At 48.4% G+C, this 16,338-nt stretch overlaps 2 protein-coding genes across 8 annotated transcripts in view; one reads left to right on the plus strand and one right to left on the minus strand.

The window, feature by feature from the left end:
- The window catches only part of COL17A1 (collagen type XVII alpha 1 chain), a 60,148-nt gene extending 57,403 nt beyond the window's left edge, over positions 1 to 2,745 (plus strand). For all 4 annotated transcript variants that reach the window (XM_029081171.1, XM_029081169.1, XM_029081170.1 and 1 more), the window contains 3 exons: positions 311 to 373; positions 746 to 826; positions 1,411 to 2,745. In XM_029081171.1, the coding sequence (XP_028937004.1) occupies positions 311 to 373; positions 746 to 826; positions 1,411 to 1,466 (200 nt within the window). In that variant the 3' untranslated portion in view covers positions 1,467 to 2,745. The remainder of the gene's footprint in view (positions 1 to 310; positions 374 to 745; positions 827 to 1,410) is intronic.
- A 3,851-nt stretch (positions 2,746 to 6,596) lies between these two features.
- SLK (STE20 like kinase) overlaps positions 6,597 to 16,338 on the minus strand; it is a 49,997-nt gene continuing 40,255 nt past the window's right edge. For 3 of the 4 annotated variants that reach the window (XM_029081278.2, XM_029081277.2, XM_029081279.2), the window contains 4 exons: positions 15,900 to 16,088; positions 13,220 to 13,345; positions 12,267 to 12,380; positions 6,597 to 10,461 (listed from right to left, as the gene is read on the minus strand). In XM_029081278.2, coding sequence (XP_028937111.1) covers positions 10,315 to 10,461; positions 12,267 to 12,380; positions 13,220 to 13,345; positions 15,900 to 16,088 — 576 coding nt within the window. In that variant the 3' untranslated portion in view covers positions 6,597 to 10,314. The remainder of the gene's footprint in view (positions 10,462 to 12,266; positions 12,381 to 13,219; positions 13,346 to 15,899; positions 16,089 to 16,338) is intronic. The other variant, XR_003765279.2, reaches the window with a different exon arrangement.

Here is a 16,338-nt window from a genome sequence, read left to right on the forward strand (position 1 = left end):
ATATGTGGAGGCAGAAGGGAAGGAGCCAAAGGAGAGTAAGAGGGTGTGAAGACAGTGGGGAGAAGAGTGGACACGAGGGTTTGGAGAAGGTGAGAGGGGATGGGGTCAGGCACAGGTAGAGGGGGTAGATTTTGAAAGCAGGCAACAGATCTCTTAAGAGATGACTGAGAAAGTTGACAGAGGATCTGCGGGCAGGAGGGAGTGGGGGAGGTGAGGGGAAACTTTGGGGCGTTTCAGAAGGACATCGGGCGAAGCCGGTCGAGCAGGCTGATGGTTAAGCCCGATACCCGTTCTTGTGTTGTGCTTGCAGCCTACGGCACCATTCCGGGCCTGCCCGGCCAGAAGGGGCAGATGGGCCACCCAGGCCCCAAAGGTGAGGATGATCCCCCTTTGGCGTGGGTTGGGATCAAGCGGGGCCCGGCACCGCCGCGGAGCTTTGCCCCGAATCCCGGCTCTGCTGACCACTTGGCAGGAACCCTAGGCCAAATAATTCGCTCTGCGTGCCGAGACGGGCCAGCTAGCGCCCATCTCCCAGCGGGTGGGGAGGGAGGGATCGAGTCGGTGCCTTCTCGATACAGCACGCCTAAGGAGGGAGGGAGAGCTCCACCGGCCCTGGTCAGACCCTGCTCTAATCTGGAGGCGGTCCAGCCCCGGGACTCCTTTCGCTCCCATTACTGGACCTCTCTCAGGCCGCCGGCGGCCCGCGTGGCCCAGCCCCACCTAACGCCTCCCTCTCACCCCACAGGGGACACGGGCCCGGCCGGGCACCCAGGCCGACCGGGGCCTCCGGGGCCCAGAGGCCACAAAGGAGACAAAGGGGAGAAAGGTGAGTCGACCGCAGGGACCGAGGCTCCCCCTCCATGGTGGGTGCTGAGGAGCCCAGACTCTGGGATCGCAGTTGGAGGGATGGTGGATCTGTGCTTCTCAGCCCCTCTCAAGAACGAAGCAGGCCGGAGACACAGCTCTTTATGTGGAGGGCAGCTTAGCCCAACCCCGATCTCAGCTCCGCCCCCTGCGCCGGCTGGGACCCTGCCCACCGGGCCACCAGGCCGCAGCGTTCCCGAGTGCCGACGAGGCCTCCGTCTGGAGGCTTTAGAGTGAAGGCCTGGCCTCAGCGGCCACTTTCCGTTACCGCAAAGAGTCACGTACGGGCATAGCGTCCGCCCCCCACCCGGGGGCAAGGGAGCTCAATGCAGGAAAGGCATTGCTCCCAACCTCCTGAGGGGCCGGCCTGACTGGAGACCCCGACCTCCAGCCACCCCTTCCTCTCCCTCGAACAGCTCAGACCCTTCCCTAGCCCAGAGGGGCCAGGCTGCCGACCTCAGGCCCGGGCAGCGGGTCCCGGGTGGGCGGAGCGCGGCGGCCGCAGGGACAGACTGCAGGCGTGTGACTTCCTCCTCTCCCTTTCAGGTGAGCAAGTCTACATGGGCAGAAGGCGGAGGAGGAGCATCGCCGTCAAACCCTGAGGGCCGGCAGCGCCCGGGGCCGGTCTGGGGGCAGCTCGTCCCCTTCGGCGGCAGCTCCCCGAGAGGGGCCGGGCTGGATGCCATCCCCTTTCCTTAGAAAGCCCTCTTAGTCTAACCGCTGACCGGCAAAACCGGGTGGTTCCGGGCTAGGGCCGCCAAACCCAGCAGCCGGCCCAGATTGGCAGTGGTTCACCGGACCCCTGGCAGTCAGGTGTAACAGAACAGCTTCCACCCCAATTCTTAAACACTCTTCTGCTCTAATTTTCCAACTGCTACTTGTTAATTTGTTTGTCTGAAGAGCTTTTTATTTTTTCCAAAGCGCTCCCACCCGTTCTCGTTTTATCTTCTCACCCTCTCTGAGAGGCGGGGGAGTGATGATTTCCATTTTACAGATTAGGAAGCTGAGGCCCAGAGAGGTTAAGCCATTTGCCCAAGGTCAAGCAGCAGGCCGGGAGTAGAGTGAGCCTGCTGCCGCTATCTATTTGGATTACGCACACTGCCTCTCCCTCCCTCTCTCGAGGGCTGAGCACAGAGTAAGTGTTCAATAAATGCCATTGATTTGATTCAGGGCCCACGAGCATCGAAAACCCAGCCCAGCCAGAGAGGCTAAGGGATGGCAAGGGGGCCGTGTACGTTATTTGCTCTGTGGCTCTATAACTTGGTCCTCGCCCCTGTGGTTGCTGGGGTTGCTTACCGGCACAGCCTTGCTGGAAGGAGCTCGGGGTGGCAATTTGGGTGTCGCTGCTTTGCCCGTTCGGTGCTTCGAGGATGTTCCTCCTCTGTTCTCTGCCCGCCCGGGGCCTCTGTGGAAAGGTGAGCTGTGGAAACCTGCTTATTTAAAGCAACCGCAGCAAGCAAAGAATAACTACTGAACTGAATTCTCCTCTAGGAGCCCCGTACCCAGAAATCAGATCATAGATTGGGCTAGGCCATCGACAGGGTTTCGATGGGGACACTTGGTGTGACACTAATGTGCCCCGTGTCCATAGCTGGGTTTAGCAAGCTGCGGCGGCGTGGAAATAAGGAATTCGTTATAGCCAACCGGAAAGAGGAAGGTCTAGTGAATGGTCTGGGGCTATGAAAAGGTGGAGAACAACGCTAGGTGAATAGTTGCTCAGGGGTCCATTTGGTCTGTATTGCCAAGGGGTGGGAAAGAGTGAGGACAGCACCAGTTAAGCACTTTTAAAATGTTTTTTCAAAAATACTGTATGTGGTCCTATAAACTGAAAAAAATCATTTCAATGTAAGATTCCCAATTAAAGTTTGTTTTTTTAAAGTCTTATGTCCCATGTGATCAAATCCCTCACTTACCAGCTTAAGTGCCAGCTTCTCTGGAGGGTGGTGGGGTGGAAGGGGGCAGGGATTTTTAGGGGGCAGTCTTCCAAGAGCTAACAGGCCAGAGAGCCACCTTTGGGGAGTCTTCAGCCCTGACAACTCTCAGATTTTCTCCAAGTAGGTCTGGGGGAGAGGGGTAGGGGGGAACGGGGAGGAGGAGACAGTTCAAAAAACTGGAGTGAGCCCCTATCTATGCTCACCAGAGTAAAAGACATGTTCATAAAAGTGATCCTTTAGTTCAGTCAAGTGAACACTGCATCGAGGCACAAGCCCAAGGGGATGGTTTTGATCTGTGGGACTTAATCTCTGGCCTAGTTTTCATCCTAGGTTATCGCACATCTTAAAACCAGGTCTTTGTTCTCTGCACTCACCGCTCCCTTTATAATAATAATGTTAATAATAATGTTGGTATTTGTTAAGCGCTTACTATGTGCCGAGCACTGTTCTAAGCGCTGGGGTAGACACAGGGGAATCAGGTTGTCCCACGTGGGGCTCACAGTCTTAATCCCCATTTTACAGATGAGGGAACTGAGGCACCGAGAAGTTAAGTGACTTGCCCAAAGTCACACAGCTGGCAAGTGGCAGAGCCGGGGTTTGAACCCGTTCTGGGCAGGCACACACAAAAAAATCAACCTAACGTTTTTTCTCTGAGCCCACAGTGTCAAACGACTAGAGCGCCAGAGAGCAATTAACTGCTTTACCGTGAATGCAGGGATTGGAGTTAATAGCAGTGAGGAGAGGAAGGATTGCTCTTCTGGCACTAGTGGTTCCTTTAACCCAGGATAAACACCAGTGAATGGGAAAACCAGTCACCACATTAGACTGGAAACTGAATAGTACGGATTTATCATTTATACCTAGGAAGAGCTCTAGATACGTAGTTTGAAACCAGGATGAGAAATAATACACTAACCCAGCTGGACTCTGCCTACTTGGGAGCAAGACGAAAAACCTGCCTGCCGACTGTCAGCCTACCCTCTTACTCCTCCTCTGGATCATTCCAAACACTTATCCCTTTTCCCACCGCCATCTAAGATACATAGTGCTTTTCTTTGTCATATGACTTCCAACGGGCCTCACCTACGTACAAATTCAACTCTCCTGGAAAAGCATTGCCTTTCCATTGGACACACTTGCCCTAACGACCTAACCGCGCAAAACAGGTTCAACCTGGTCTGCTTGTCTTCCCTAACAACTTACGGTGACTTTGCCTAAGATACAGGTTGGATTCCTTCTCAAAATTGACAAATGAAGGGTCTTCTGAAAACAAACTTGCAAAAACTTGGTTTCATTTGAGTAAGAAAGCCATATCCTGGGTGTGGTGCACCATTATCTTAATAACATTCTTTAAGTATGACTTCTGGTCCTCTCTAACCGAATGCCGAACCAACGTTTTAATCCTGACGGATCACTGGTAAGTTGATACCGAAGTTTTATCGAGCAGCGGGTTTGATATAATCAAATATTTAAGAGCCCAGTGCCAAGTGGTTCAAGGTTTGACACGGTAAAGGACAAAAACCCAGCGGTGGGAATTCTGCCAAACGAACTAGTTTGTGAGCTCGTCGTGGGCAGGGAACACCTATACCAACTCTGTTATATTCTCCAAACTGTCTGCTACGGTGCTCTGCTCACAGTAAACACTCAAATACAACTGACTGAATCGTTTCCTTCCCTCTCTTCCTATCACTAACAGTTACGTGCAACAGCCACCGAGTTATAGAGTATAATGCCCTCCCTCTCACCAAACCCCACTGTTCTATATCGTAGTCCTTCGTATTGGAAAAAAACATCACTGACAGTGAAATCCACTTACACCTGCGTGTGTGTATTTGTGGCCGAAGACACCAATGCCGAACCCACAGTGCCGGCCCCACTGTAGACACAAAAAAGCCATCCCTCTTCCATACTGGCGGCATAGAAACCAGCAACTGTTGATGCTGGCAGTATGCCTGATTTTCCAGAGACAAACCAAGCAGCTATTTCAGCAAAATGAGTTTCACCCTCCTGTCTTTGAAATGCAAAAAGGCAAACGACGACGGGGGACGGGGTCAGTAACGAGTGAAAGGTCCAGGTGGATGGGTACACGAGCCTTCCTTCAGTTACTGTGGACACAAGGGTTGACGGAGCGAGGAGTGAGAGCAGACCTGACAATAAATAAGCCAAAGAGGCCACACGCCAGGCAGAGGCAGACGATTCTCAAGTTCCACTAGTGACCTACAACAAATGCCAATGGAGAGACTGAGCTTCTGGACAACAGAAACCCGTCTTTAATGTTCTCTGAAAGATGTGGCTTCTGTCCCCTTCACTCCACAGAAACCTCACTCTCAGAGGTCACCGACCATCTCCTGCTGGCCAGATCCAACCCTCTACTCCACCCTGATCCTCTTCGACCGCCCGGCTGCCTCCGACACTATCAATCACCCCCTTCTCCTGGAAACATTATTCGACCTCAGCTTCGCTGATACTCTCCTCTCCTGGTTCTCCTCCTCTCTGGACACTCAGTCTCTCTCGTGGGTTCCTCCTCTGCCTCCCACCCCCTAATTGTGGAAGTCCCTCAGGGCTCAGTTCTGGGTCCCCTTCTATTCTCCATATACTTCCACTCCGCTGGAGAACTCAATCGCTCCCAAGGCTTCGACTGCCACTTCTATGCAGGGATTCCAAAATCTCTCTCTCCGGCCCTTCCTTCTATCTCCCTCTCTGCCGTCTCACATTTCCTCCTGCCTTCAAGACATCTCTATGTGGATGTCATGCCGACACCTCAAACTTCACATGTCCGAAAACACAACTCCCTATCTCCCCAACCAAACCCTGGCGTCCCCGTGACTTTCCCATCATTGTAGACGGCACGACCATCCTGCCTGTCTCACAGGCTTGCAACCTTGTTATCCTTGACTCTCCTCTCTCATTCAACTCACATATTCAATCCATCACTAAGTACTGTCGGTTTGACCTTCACCGCATCACTGAAATCTGCCCTTTCCTCTCCATCCAAACTGCTATGGCTTATCCTGGCCCATCTTGATTACTTAATTAGCGTCCTTGTTGATCTCCCAGCCTTCTCTCTCTCCCCACTCCGGGCCATACTTCACTCTGCTGCCTGGATCTTTTTCTACAAAAACGTTCGGGCTACGTTTCCCCACTCCTCGAGAACCTCCAGTGGTTGCCCATCCACCTCAAACAGAAACCCCTCACCACTGGCTTTGAAGTTCTCATCCACCTTGCCCCCTGCTACCTCCCCTTGTCACTTACCTATTACAACACAGCCCACACACTCTGCTCCCCTAACACCGACCTTCTCAATGTACCTCAATCTCCACTATCTGGCCACCGACCTCTCGCCCACTTCCTGTTTCTGGCCCGGAACGCCCTCCCTCTTTAGATCTGATGGACAATTACTCTTTCCGCCTTAAAAGTCTTATTGAAGGCACATCTTCTCCAACAGAAGCCCTCTGCGTCACCCTGATTTGCTCCCCTTATTCACCCCTCCCTCAGCGCCCCCAGCACTTTTGTACATATCTATAATTTCTTTATATTAATGTCCATCTCCCCCCTCTAGACTGTGAGCTTGTTGAGGCAGGGGATGGGACTCCCAACTCTTTTATATCGTACTCTCCCATGTGCTCAGTACAGCATTCTGCACACGGTCTGTGCTCAGTAAATATGGCCGATCCATCTTCAAGCCCCCTGCTCATTGACGGGAGGAACAGAGAAGCGGGGGCTGAAACTTAGTAAGAAACAAAGCAACCTTCTTAAAAGGGTGATTAATGCAATAAAAGATTCTGAACAAAATACTTCTTCCCAATAGAGATATGAAATGAATTTATTTAAGCTTTTTTTGGTCATTCCCATGACTCAAAAGACATTTTTGCTCCTGAAGAGACAAAAGGCAGAATCTGGAACAAAGACCTTTCTGAAGAAATTTCTGAAGAGACCGTGATCGCCAGGCCCCGGAAGGTGTCAGAATACAGTCACCTGATGTGAAACACGGCCTCTGCCTTGGAGGAGAAAGGCTTTGAGGCCAAACTCAAACCGCTCCACTCACAGGACGGCGGCAATACTCGAATCAAACTGTTCGGCTGCGGTCTCATCTCAGGTCCTTTTCATAGCATATCCCGTTTCCTGTAAAAGACCATCGTCCAAAAAAATAGATTTCCTCAATTACACAAAGACTTTAGGATAGCAACATGCTCTTCTCTCGGTTCTACGCGTACAGTGATGAAAGGACTGTAGAGTCGGCTCATTCCCCCAGGTCACGGGTCTTTATGGCGCGTTCCGGTCAGAACGGGGTGCAGGGCTAAGGGATGTTCCTCCCACAGCCTGCGCCAGTCGACACCACGCAACCCAGAGTCAGAGAGACCGGCTCTGTCCAGGAGCGCGATGTCATCCCTGGTTGCGAATGCTATGACCCCAGGAGTAGTCCTCCTTAACGAGAGGAGGGTTCGGAATGTCACCCCTACGTTCTGGGAGCTCTTCCTGTACCTAACTCTGTCTCTCTCAGAACATCCTTTCCTCTATCTCCTGTAGGCAGCAGGAGAGTCTCCAGCTCCCGCGGGAGAGTTTAAGGAGTGACAAAAGGCAGACAGCCGAAACTCGTTGGTGCTCAAACAACAGAACCCTCCATGGACCCGGTTGAGGGATGCCTGGGAGCTTCTGTGCTGGAGGAAAACACAGCTCCTTAGGAGGTGACTCTTAGCAGTTCTGGCTTGTGTTTAATGAGAATCTGGCTAAGCCTCACACACTTAGCCTAGTGGGAACGGCCTGTATTCCCTTCTCCCTGCTGTAACGCTTCCCAAACCTCACAGAAAAGGGTGGGGAAGAGTCTAAGCGTTCATCAATTTAAGTGAGGCAGCAGCTCGTTTGCAGCTCAGGGTAACCAGGGGTGGGGAAGGAGAACTGGTGGTGGAACCGGTTTGAGTTAATGCACGTCTAAGGGTGAAGGGTCACACAACACAACATGCCCGAAGGGAGAATCGGGAGCTGGGTTCGGGGAAAGGGGTCGAGATGCAGACGCAGACATAAAAGACATCTTCAGAATGATCGCCAGTATGTCCCGCTCTAGCATTAAAAGACGAAGCCAGCACAAGAGACGGAATGAACAACTGACCTCTGGGTCAATCTTCTAAGCAGGAGTCATCCCTGAACACTGAATCAAGACGATAGTTAGTTGGAGATCTGCAAAGCAACGGAGTTCACTTCCTGACCATTGGATTAGGCCATCAGCTGCTACATTCTGGGCCTGGAGGCTCTCACCTTCAGCAACCATCTGCCTGTGTGGTTTGGAGAAGGGAGGGGAGGGGAGCCCTCAAACGGGCTCACCCAGGTATCACCTGCCAGGACATACGAGACGCACAGGGCGAGCCCGGGCACCAAGCAATGACGCAGAGGGGATCTGCCTGGAAAATGAGCAAACATAAAAGGGTCACGTGGGAGGCGAGGAGACGTTGGGTGGGTGGCTGGGGACGGCGAACGCTCCTGTCACACCCTGCTTCCTCCTCTCCCCTGCCCCCCACCAAGTAGAGAGCTCTCCAGTGTGCAACTGCTGTTATGTCGGGACTTCTGATCACTGCGGTATAAATCACTTCCACCTTCAAACGCGATTCTCATTACTTTATAAAGGTGTAGCTTAAAAAGAAGTTTTTGCAAAACACGTTCCATCCGAGAATGTCAAAGCCTTTGAAGACAGCAACGTGTTTGAGAGATATGGGCTGTGAATTTACAACCGGTACATGATACATATTTATATAAAAACACCGCTAGAAATTAAGGCTAGCTACAAAGTAATCGGAGTAGATTATGCTTATCAAAAACATTAATTACAAAATTAAAATAGAGACATGCATCTTCCAATCGTTTAAACCACCTTCACTGACACGGTGAGCTTCGGCACCCGACATTTAAGTGACCGCCAGAATAACGTGACCGTCAGCTATGTCGCTTCCTTCGCACGGATCCACCGTTCCCAGGAATCCCAACTGCTAAGAATTTTCGCCAGCTTCAAAGGTAGAACAAACTAGCCAAGTGAAAAAGGAAGCTTTGAAACACTGGGCACCGAGCACACCTAAAAGATAGCAGTTTGCAAATGAGGCAGATATTGTACGAATCCATGTCCGGCATATCACGACACAGTCTATAATACTGTCTTGATATGATTCATACATGAAATTCTAACCCTCAAAAGAGTGACTGATAGGGAACAATTGTTTTAATAGTTACATTTACCACCAACTGCATAATAGTTTCAGACCTTTTCTACTGCAAATCAAAGTAAATAATTTAATACACCTAAGCACTTGAACAAAATAAAAACTGTAACATGTAAGTGACCATTCTGTGAAAAATGGAACATTTCTTAAAAGAACTGGTCTAGATATTTAACTTAAATCCTTCTATTAAAAAAACTTTCTAAAACCATTTTTAAACAAATATTTCTATTGGTATTAATTTCAGCAATCCTAAGTTCATAAATACAACCAGCACCTCGCAGACTCAGAAGGAGTTTGTGAAGAAGAGACTTTGGTTAAAAAAAAAAAAATCAAGGAATCATTTAACTGGAGGGTAGATTTGAAAAAAACGTGCATTTGCACCCTGAACCAAGACAGCCAGCGCTAAGCTCTTCTTTCCGTTTGTAGAACGCCATTCCTCACACCGGTAAGGAAAATAATCAATTGGGCGTCCTACAGTTTGGGGCCTTATTTTTTTTTTCCACCTCTAACGACTTTAGTGCAAAATATTTTAGGATGAGAATTTCTAACAAATGGCAGTAGCAGCAAGAATCTGTTTACGACAGTAACGTTAATGCTAAGGAGGGAAGGAGGGGTTTTCTACAGACCAAAATAGAACATCCTCTTACAGAGTTTCATAAACTCAGCATCGTAGGCATTATTTGCCTTCAACTAGCAATTGCCGGAGGAGTTTTCCTCTTCGCAGGAGAGTCTGCAGCTAACTGACTTTAAGGACAAAATATAATCCATGTGTCTACTCTATCAACAGCCTATTTTAATGAGTTGGTGTCTGTCCCGTCTACAAAAGTTGATTCACTACCATCACAAGAAATGCCAACCTCCATTCCCCATCGGTTTCTCCTGTGTAATTTTGTCCCAAGAAATTATTTCCATCAAGCCGACAGTAACCATTTGCAAACTGGAGGAACAGCAACGTTTCTGAAATGTTAAACATTACTTGCCTAATATCTCATTAGTGCTTTCACGGTTAACCAACAAGCGAGATGGTTTTTAATTTATATACAAACAAGTCTCTTACGGAGCGACTGCGAGGTACCTCGCGGCCCCCCGACAGGCCACGATCTGCTCTAGGTACCGCGTCACCCCCCGACCCAACCCCCGGCCCGGGGTCTTACCCCTCGCAGGGGGAAACAAACCCTAAAATGGGATTGTGTGATTGTCTCCACTGTCGTTCCAAAGAGCCGTGCTTTCTCTGTCGTAAGGTGTCTATTCTCTCGTGGCAGAAGGCGAAGAAAGGAAAAAGCAAACCCAACCACACAACTTCTCCCGAGTTACGATCCAGTGGAGTGGAGGCTAGGGATGGGGTAGAATTTGGAGATGCGACTCTGGGTGGAAGGGTTAAGGCATTCGGACTCCCCAGTCATTTTAAAGAACACCTCCTGTTCCTGAAGTTTCCGGGCAAACTCCTCTTCCAGGGTCTGAAAAGGGAAAGACAAGACAACAAGCAGTCATCTGGCGTGACTCAAAAGCGATGCCTCATTCACACTGTTGGGAACGACACGGAAGGATCCACTCTCCCAGAATGCGCGTGTATTGTCAGCAGAGAAGGCCGCTCCTGGCGGAACTTGCCAACCTCAACGACTCTTCGCTCCTCCTGGTTTCCCACAGTTCAGTGGTGACCCGGGCCTCCTGCTCTGGAGCAGTCAGCAGCAACCATTACAGTGTTCTTTTCATACAGTAAGCACTCAATAGATACTACTGATTGATAGCTTAATCCAATCCAATAGGGATGATGGCCCGCCCTCGCCCCTCGGACCTGGTCCTCTGATGTGGAGAAGCAGCGTGGCTCAGTGGAAAGAGCACGGGCTTTGGAGTCAGGGCTCATGAGTTCGAATCCCAGCTCTGCCACTTGTCGGCTGTGTGACTGTGGGCAAGTCACTTAACTTCTCTGTGCCTCAGTTCCCTCATCTGTAAAATGGGGATTAAGACTGTGAGCCCCACGTGGGACAACCTGATTCCCCTATGTCTACCCCAGCGCTTAGAACAGTGCTCGGCACATAGTAAGCGCTTAACAAATACCAACATTATTATGTGACCGTTTTGGGCAGGGAGCGTGTCTACCAGCTCTGTTATACCGTACTCCCCCAAGCGCATAGTACAGTGCTCTGCACACAGTGACCGCTCAAATATGACCGACTGGTTGACCGTAACAGCGGTGTGTTTTCCAACTGCAGATTTTCAAAACACACTCAACCTAAAGGACTGGCATAATAAATTAGTGCTGAAATGTTGACCATCTCCACAATCTTTTGGATATTTCCTGCTTTGTTGTGAGATGGGAAAAATTCAGTAGATGTGAATTTCAACACTTGGGAGATTTCATTTCCATATGGAAATGTGATCCGACCTGGATTAGAATGTAGATGAGTTTAAGTTTTCCATTCACGCTTACATCAAAAGGATAAAATGTGGCAAGGTCATAAGAGTTTTCTGGAATTTTCAAGCCAGCACTTTGGTCATGTCTTTTTTCTAAAAAAATTGGTATTTGTTTAGTGCTTTCTTTGTGCCGGGCACTGTATTAAGCACTGTGGCATATACAATTTTATCAGGTTGGTCATAGTCCCTGTCCCTTATGGGGCTCACAGCCATAATCCCCATTTTCCGGATGAGGTAATTGAGGTCCACAGAAGTGAAGAGACTTGCCCAAGGTCAGCCAGCAAACAAGTGGTGGAGGTGGGATTAGAAACCAGGCCCTTCTGACTCCCAGGCCTGTGCTTTATGCTTAACCCTCTGTACTCTTCCCATCAACTACTTCAGTGTTCTGCTCAAATCAATTTCTGTCCACTGTTTCTCCAACTGATCACCAACCTACAACTTGAGGGACAAGGATCATGTTTTCAATTCTTTTGTGCACCCTCCGTATGACTTGTACAGTTCACTGCAACCAGTAAGCGTTCGCTACTGCCGTTACTGACACTGACCATATCATGACCACATTTTAGGTATGGGTTTAGAACTACATCTCTAAATTCAGCATTGGCTTCTTCGGTCAAGTGGACTTTAGGCTCCAATCTTTTCCTTCAGCCCCACAGCACTTATGTACATACCCATCATTTATTTTAGACTCTGTCTCCCCATCTAGACTGTAAGATCCTTGTGGGCAGGAGCGTGTCTTCCAACTCAGTTGTACCGTACTCTTCCAAGCACTAAATGGACTGCTCTGGACACAGTAAGCTCTCAAAAAATACCATCGACCGATTTCAGCAGAAGCCTCATATGTTACCTTTTTCCTAGGTCTCAATTTCTCTCTCCATTCTTTTAGTTCTTGACTGTGCTCTTCATCTAACTCCTTCAGTTTTTGAGTCTCATGTTCGACCAACAGATGACATTTTTCATTCTGGAAAGAAGATGTCCAGATCTAAGTCAGATCAATTAGTCATTTGATCACTGATGCGACGGAATGATTCTTTGCAAACAGCCGAGTCCTGACTTCAGATCAGGCATTTCTAACCAATAAAACATTTGTTTCCCGTCTGTTTAAGATATGATTGCGAAGGGCCTTTTGTTGGCTCCAAAGATGATGCCAGTCACCCACTGCACGAAGACAGATGCCACTGCCCACCCCGCAGAGATTCGTGGCATCCAAACAACTAGTCTCTGAATTTAGGAAGCACGTCTGAATACCCATCACTCCTCGATGCCAGGTTTGGATTACTGTTAAACCTCACAGACTTTGCAGAGAAGTGAGCTGCGCGCTGGAGGTCATGAATCACTTAGTTCCGTCTCCGTGAGGCAGGAAGAAATAAACGAGCCACCCTCCCACTGACATCGTGCAGGGGGATTATCAATTCAGAGCACACAATGGCATCGCTTAGTTCAGTTCTGAACAGAGATACACTGTTTTCTTGAGCAAACAGGATGCCTCAAACTCTTGCTATGTAAATCACAAGCAAAAACAAAACGCTCTCGCAAGCTTCGCTCAAATCTCTCAGGATTCCCATTCAAAAATTATAATGATGCTTCCTAAAAGCATTAGCTAAAACTGAGTGCCTGCTTCCTAATGATGAAGTGACCTTATTTATGTGTATGTGAATACACGGAGACTACAGAACAAAACAAAACCTCTCTCAAATCCAACATTTTCCCCAGTGATAATTAATCCGCTTTGGGCTGACAGCACGTCTCCCTGGGACCGCAGCTGCCGCCCCGTGCCTTCATCCCGCCCGCGGGTCCGACCTGTAGCTGATGCAGCTCTCGGACGTTGGCTTCACACTGCAGCTGAAGGTCCCGCATTTGATTTTCATGTTTTTGGTGCTGAGCCATCCTCTCGTTTTTCTGCCTCTTTTCTTCTTGAGCCCCAAACTACAAGCAAGGTGAAATACAGTGGCCCGTGAGCGCTAGGTTGTCAAAAACTCTAAGGTTCCCAACTGCTACTTCAAATTGATTGTTTTCCAAATGAATTTCCCACAAAGAGCATTGTGTGAAGTATAATTTAACCAACTGACACTAAAATAAAAGGGACTGATGCAACCTCTCCCTTTGATCAAGCTCAGGTCAATAACCTCCAAATTACAGACAAAATCCTTCCTCCCCTACCTCTCAGCAGGCCAGAGGAGTAGGGAGCAGAGAGGATCAAGGTATTGCTAGCCCACCCTACCCAACACTCCATCAGATCGGGCTTCCCCACTTAGTGCTTGGGAAAGGGGAGCAGAGCCATCTTACAGAATAAATAAAACAAAATCTTTCCCAATTCTAACATTTTCTTCAGCGACAATCAATCTGTTTGGGCCTATATGATATCTTCTTAACCTGGATGAGGGAATTGAGAAACTGCTCAACTTTACAGGTGATACTAAACCAGGGGGGTTTGGGGAGGGTGTTGGGTTTTCTGACACATCGGAAGGCTTAAATAAAATTCAGAGCGTGGCCTGAATAAATTGGAAAGGATGATGAACTGTGCAAAGATACAGATTTAAGGACAAAAATCAAACAAGCTAAATTCAGGAAGGGGAAAAGACTGAAAGGTCCAAGTTCAGTAGAGAAAGCATCTTGTTTGTAACAAGCTACTAGCCTAGTCCTGGAATGTGGTAGGGAGAGGAGCAGGCCCTGCAAGAGGCAGGAACTAATCCCCTGGATATAGCCTACTCAGATGAGAGCTTTAATATTGCTGGGATTCATTTGGTCACTGGACTTTAAAAAGGGCATGGAGTCCCCAGAGAGAATTCAGAGAAAAGTAACTAAAGAAACAGAAGCAATGGAAAATAGGTCTTAAGGACAAAGACAAAAGGAATTGGCACAGTTTAGGCAGAAGTGAAAGGCATAACTTGACAAATGCCATGTATATGAAAGGTTTTTATAGGAAGAATTCTCTTCCATGGTTTTTCCATGCCTGCAGAGACCCAAATAAGAGTCAGCGGGCTTAAAATAAAAGCAGGAGAGATCTCTGCCAGGTACTAGGAAGAATGCTTTGACCGGCAGGGGGATAGAATACTGGCACAGTCTATGAAGGAGGCTGCAAAATCTCCACTCCTTTCTTGAAGGATAGATAAACATCTATCCTGCACGATTTAATCGTTCTCCTACATGACATTAAGGGGCCAGATGAGAGTGCTTAAGGTCTTTCTTAGCTCTTCGCTTCCATGATTCAAATCAGAGGTGGAAAAGGGGACTGACATGCTTCAATAGCTAAAATCTGCCCTTCCAGCCACTCCCATCTGTTGCCCCATCAGGGTAGGCTTCAAGTTCTGTACTCCTTCTCCACCTCCATTTCTTTTCTATCCCTATGAGGGGTGTCCATGCAAACACTGAATCAGACACATCTGGTGGGAGGGCACCAGCCCACTGGCCACACCCATAGGAACAGAGGCACCATAAACAGCAGGGAGTATGGACACACGGGACAGAACTACAGGGGAATACGAAGCCAGAGGAGAAAGGCTCACAATGTCACTCGGTCTGAAACGACGGCTCCAAAAAATGACGACGACATCTGTGATGTTCCTATTTTTCCGTCCTTGGCTTATAGAAAGCAAAGGGCATTCACAAACACCATCTCATTTTATCCTCGTGATCTAAAAAAGGGTAAACATTACCCTCCCTATTTTGTAGATGATGAAATAGACATGAAGAGGAAAGGCGAAAACAGCCCAAGGCCACAAACTCTGGCCGAGCTCGGAGAGGGGCCAGGTTTCCAGACAGAGTCCTGCACTCTCCCCCCTCTCCTCCTCCTCCTGAGTCAGGGGCTTGGGGGTTTCGGAAAGGAAACTGCTGTTTCCTTGGCCTCCCAGCACACTTTGGAGCTATGGGAGGAATGGCTCAGGTCTTGTTTATAGGCTCTGAAATCATCTTAGGGGTCCCCAGTTGTGTGCTGTGGAGATCAACTGGCAATGTCCAAGCCAATTCTTTCTAGTGGAGACCACACTCTGTCTGCTCTGATCTACTTGTACCTTCAGTAAGGATTTCAGGCACAGCAAGTTAAAATTTCATATTTCCTTACCTTTATTTGTATATTCAATTATTTATTTAGCTATTTCGTTCTGATATTCATTTATAGGAATTCCTGGTTGTACTCTTGTTCTTTCTTCTGTTCCCAGTACTTAACTAATCTTGATCGATCATTTTTATCATTTGTCAGCTCATAGAGGGAAGTGATCATGAGTCTCGCTATTTGTTGAACTCTCACAAGTGCTCAGTACGGCACTCAGCACCCAGTAGGTGCTGAATAAATACTGTTGCTGATGATGGTGTCTGCAAGAGTGCTTTTCTAATACTTTCTGGTGCCCAGAAGTGCTATTAAACAATGACCTCAAAATTCCAATGTCTGAGCTTTTTACTCTCACATCTCTGGAGCTAAATTTTAATGAACAACTCAACTCAAAAGGACCATAAATTTGAAGCCACCCACTCCGAGGCTAACCTGTTTAATCTTCTCTCGGTCCTGGTCTGGGGTGCCTGTAGAATGAATCCTCAAACTTTTCTTAAACATGGCCATTCGAGTTTTGGCTTCACTTCGCTGGATCTTGGGCAGTCTGGCTCTTTCTTGAGTCTGTCTGCTTTTTAACTCTTCAATTAGCCGTTGATTGTATCGCTGCATCTGTTCAGTTTCCTAAGACAGTTTGAAACAGAACCTTCTGATGTTAAAATCACTCTAGACGACCCAGTGCCAGTTAACTTTAGGCACCAACTCAATTCCGGGGTGCTTTTCAACCCTCAGCATCACTTTGGAAACACACAATTAAACCCCATAGTAGGATGTCAAATGAAGGTTTAAAAACAGGTCACTTGACTATATGCCACAAAGTTAAATTTTTTCCCCCAAAAAGCAAAGTTTCCCTCCTTTTTTGGAACCTAAGTCT

The sequence above is a fragment of the Ornithorhynchus anatinus genome, chromosome 16, assembly GCF_004115215.2.
Source record: "Ornithorhynchus anatinus isolate Pmale09 chromosome 16, mOrnAna1.pri.v4, whole genome shotgun sequence".
Classification (NCBI taxonomy): Eukaryota; Metazoa; Chordata; class Mammalia; order Monotremata; family Ornithorhynchidae; genus Ornithorhynchus; species Ornithorhynchus anatinus.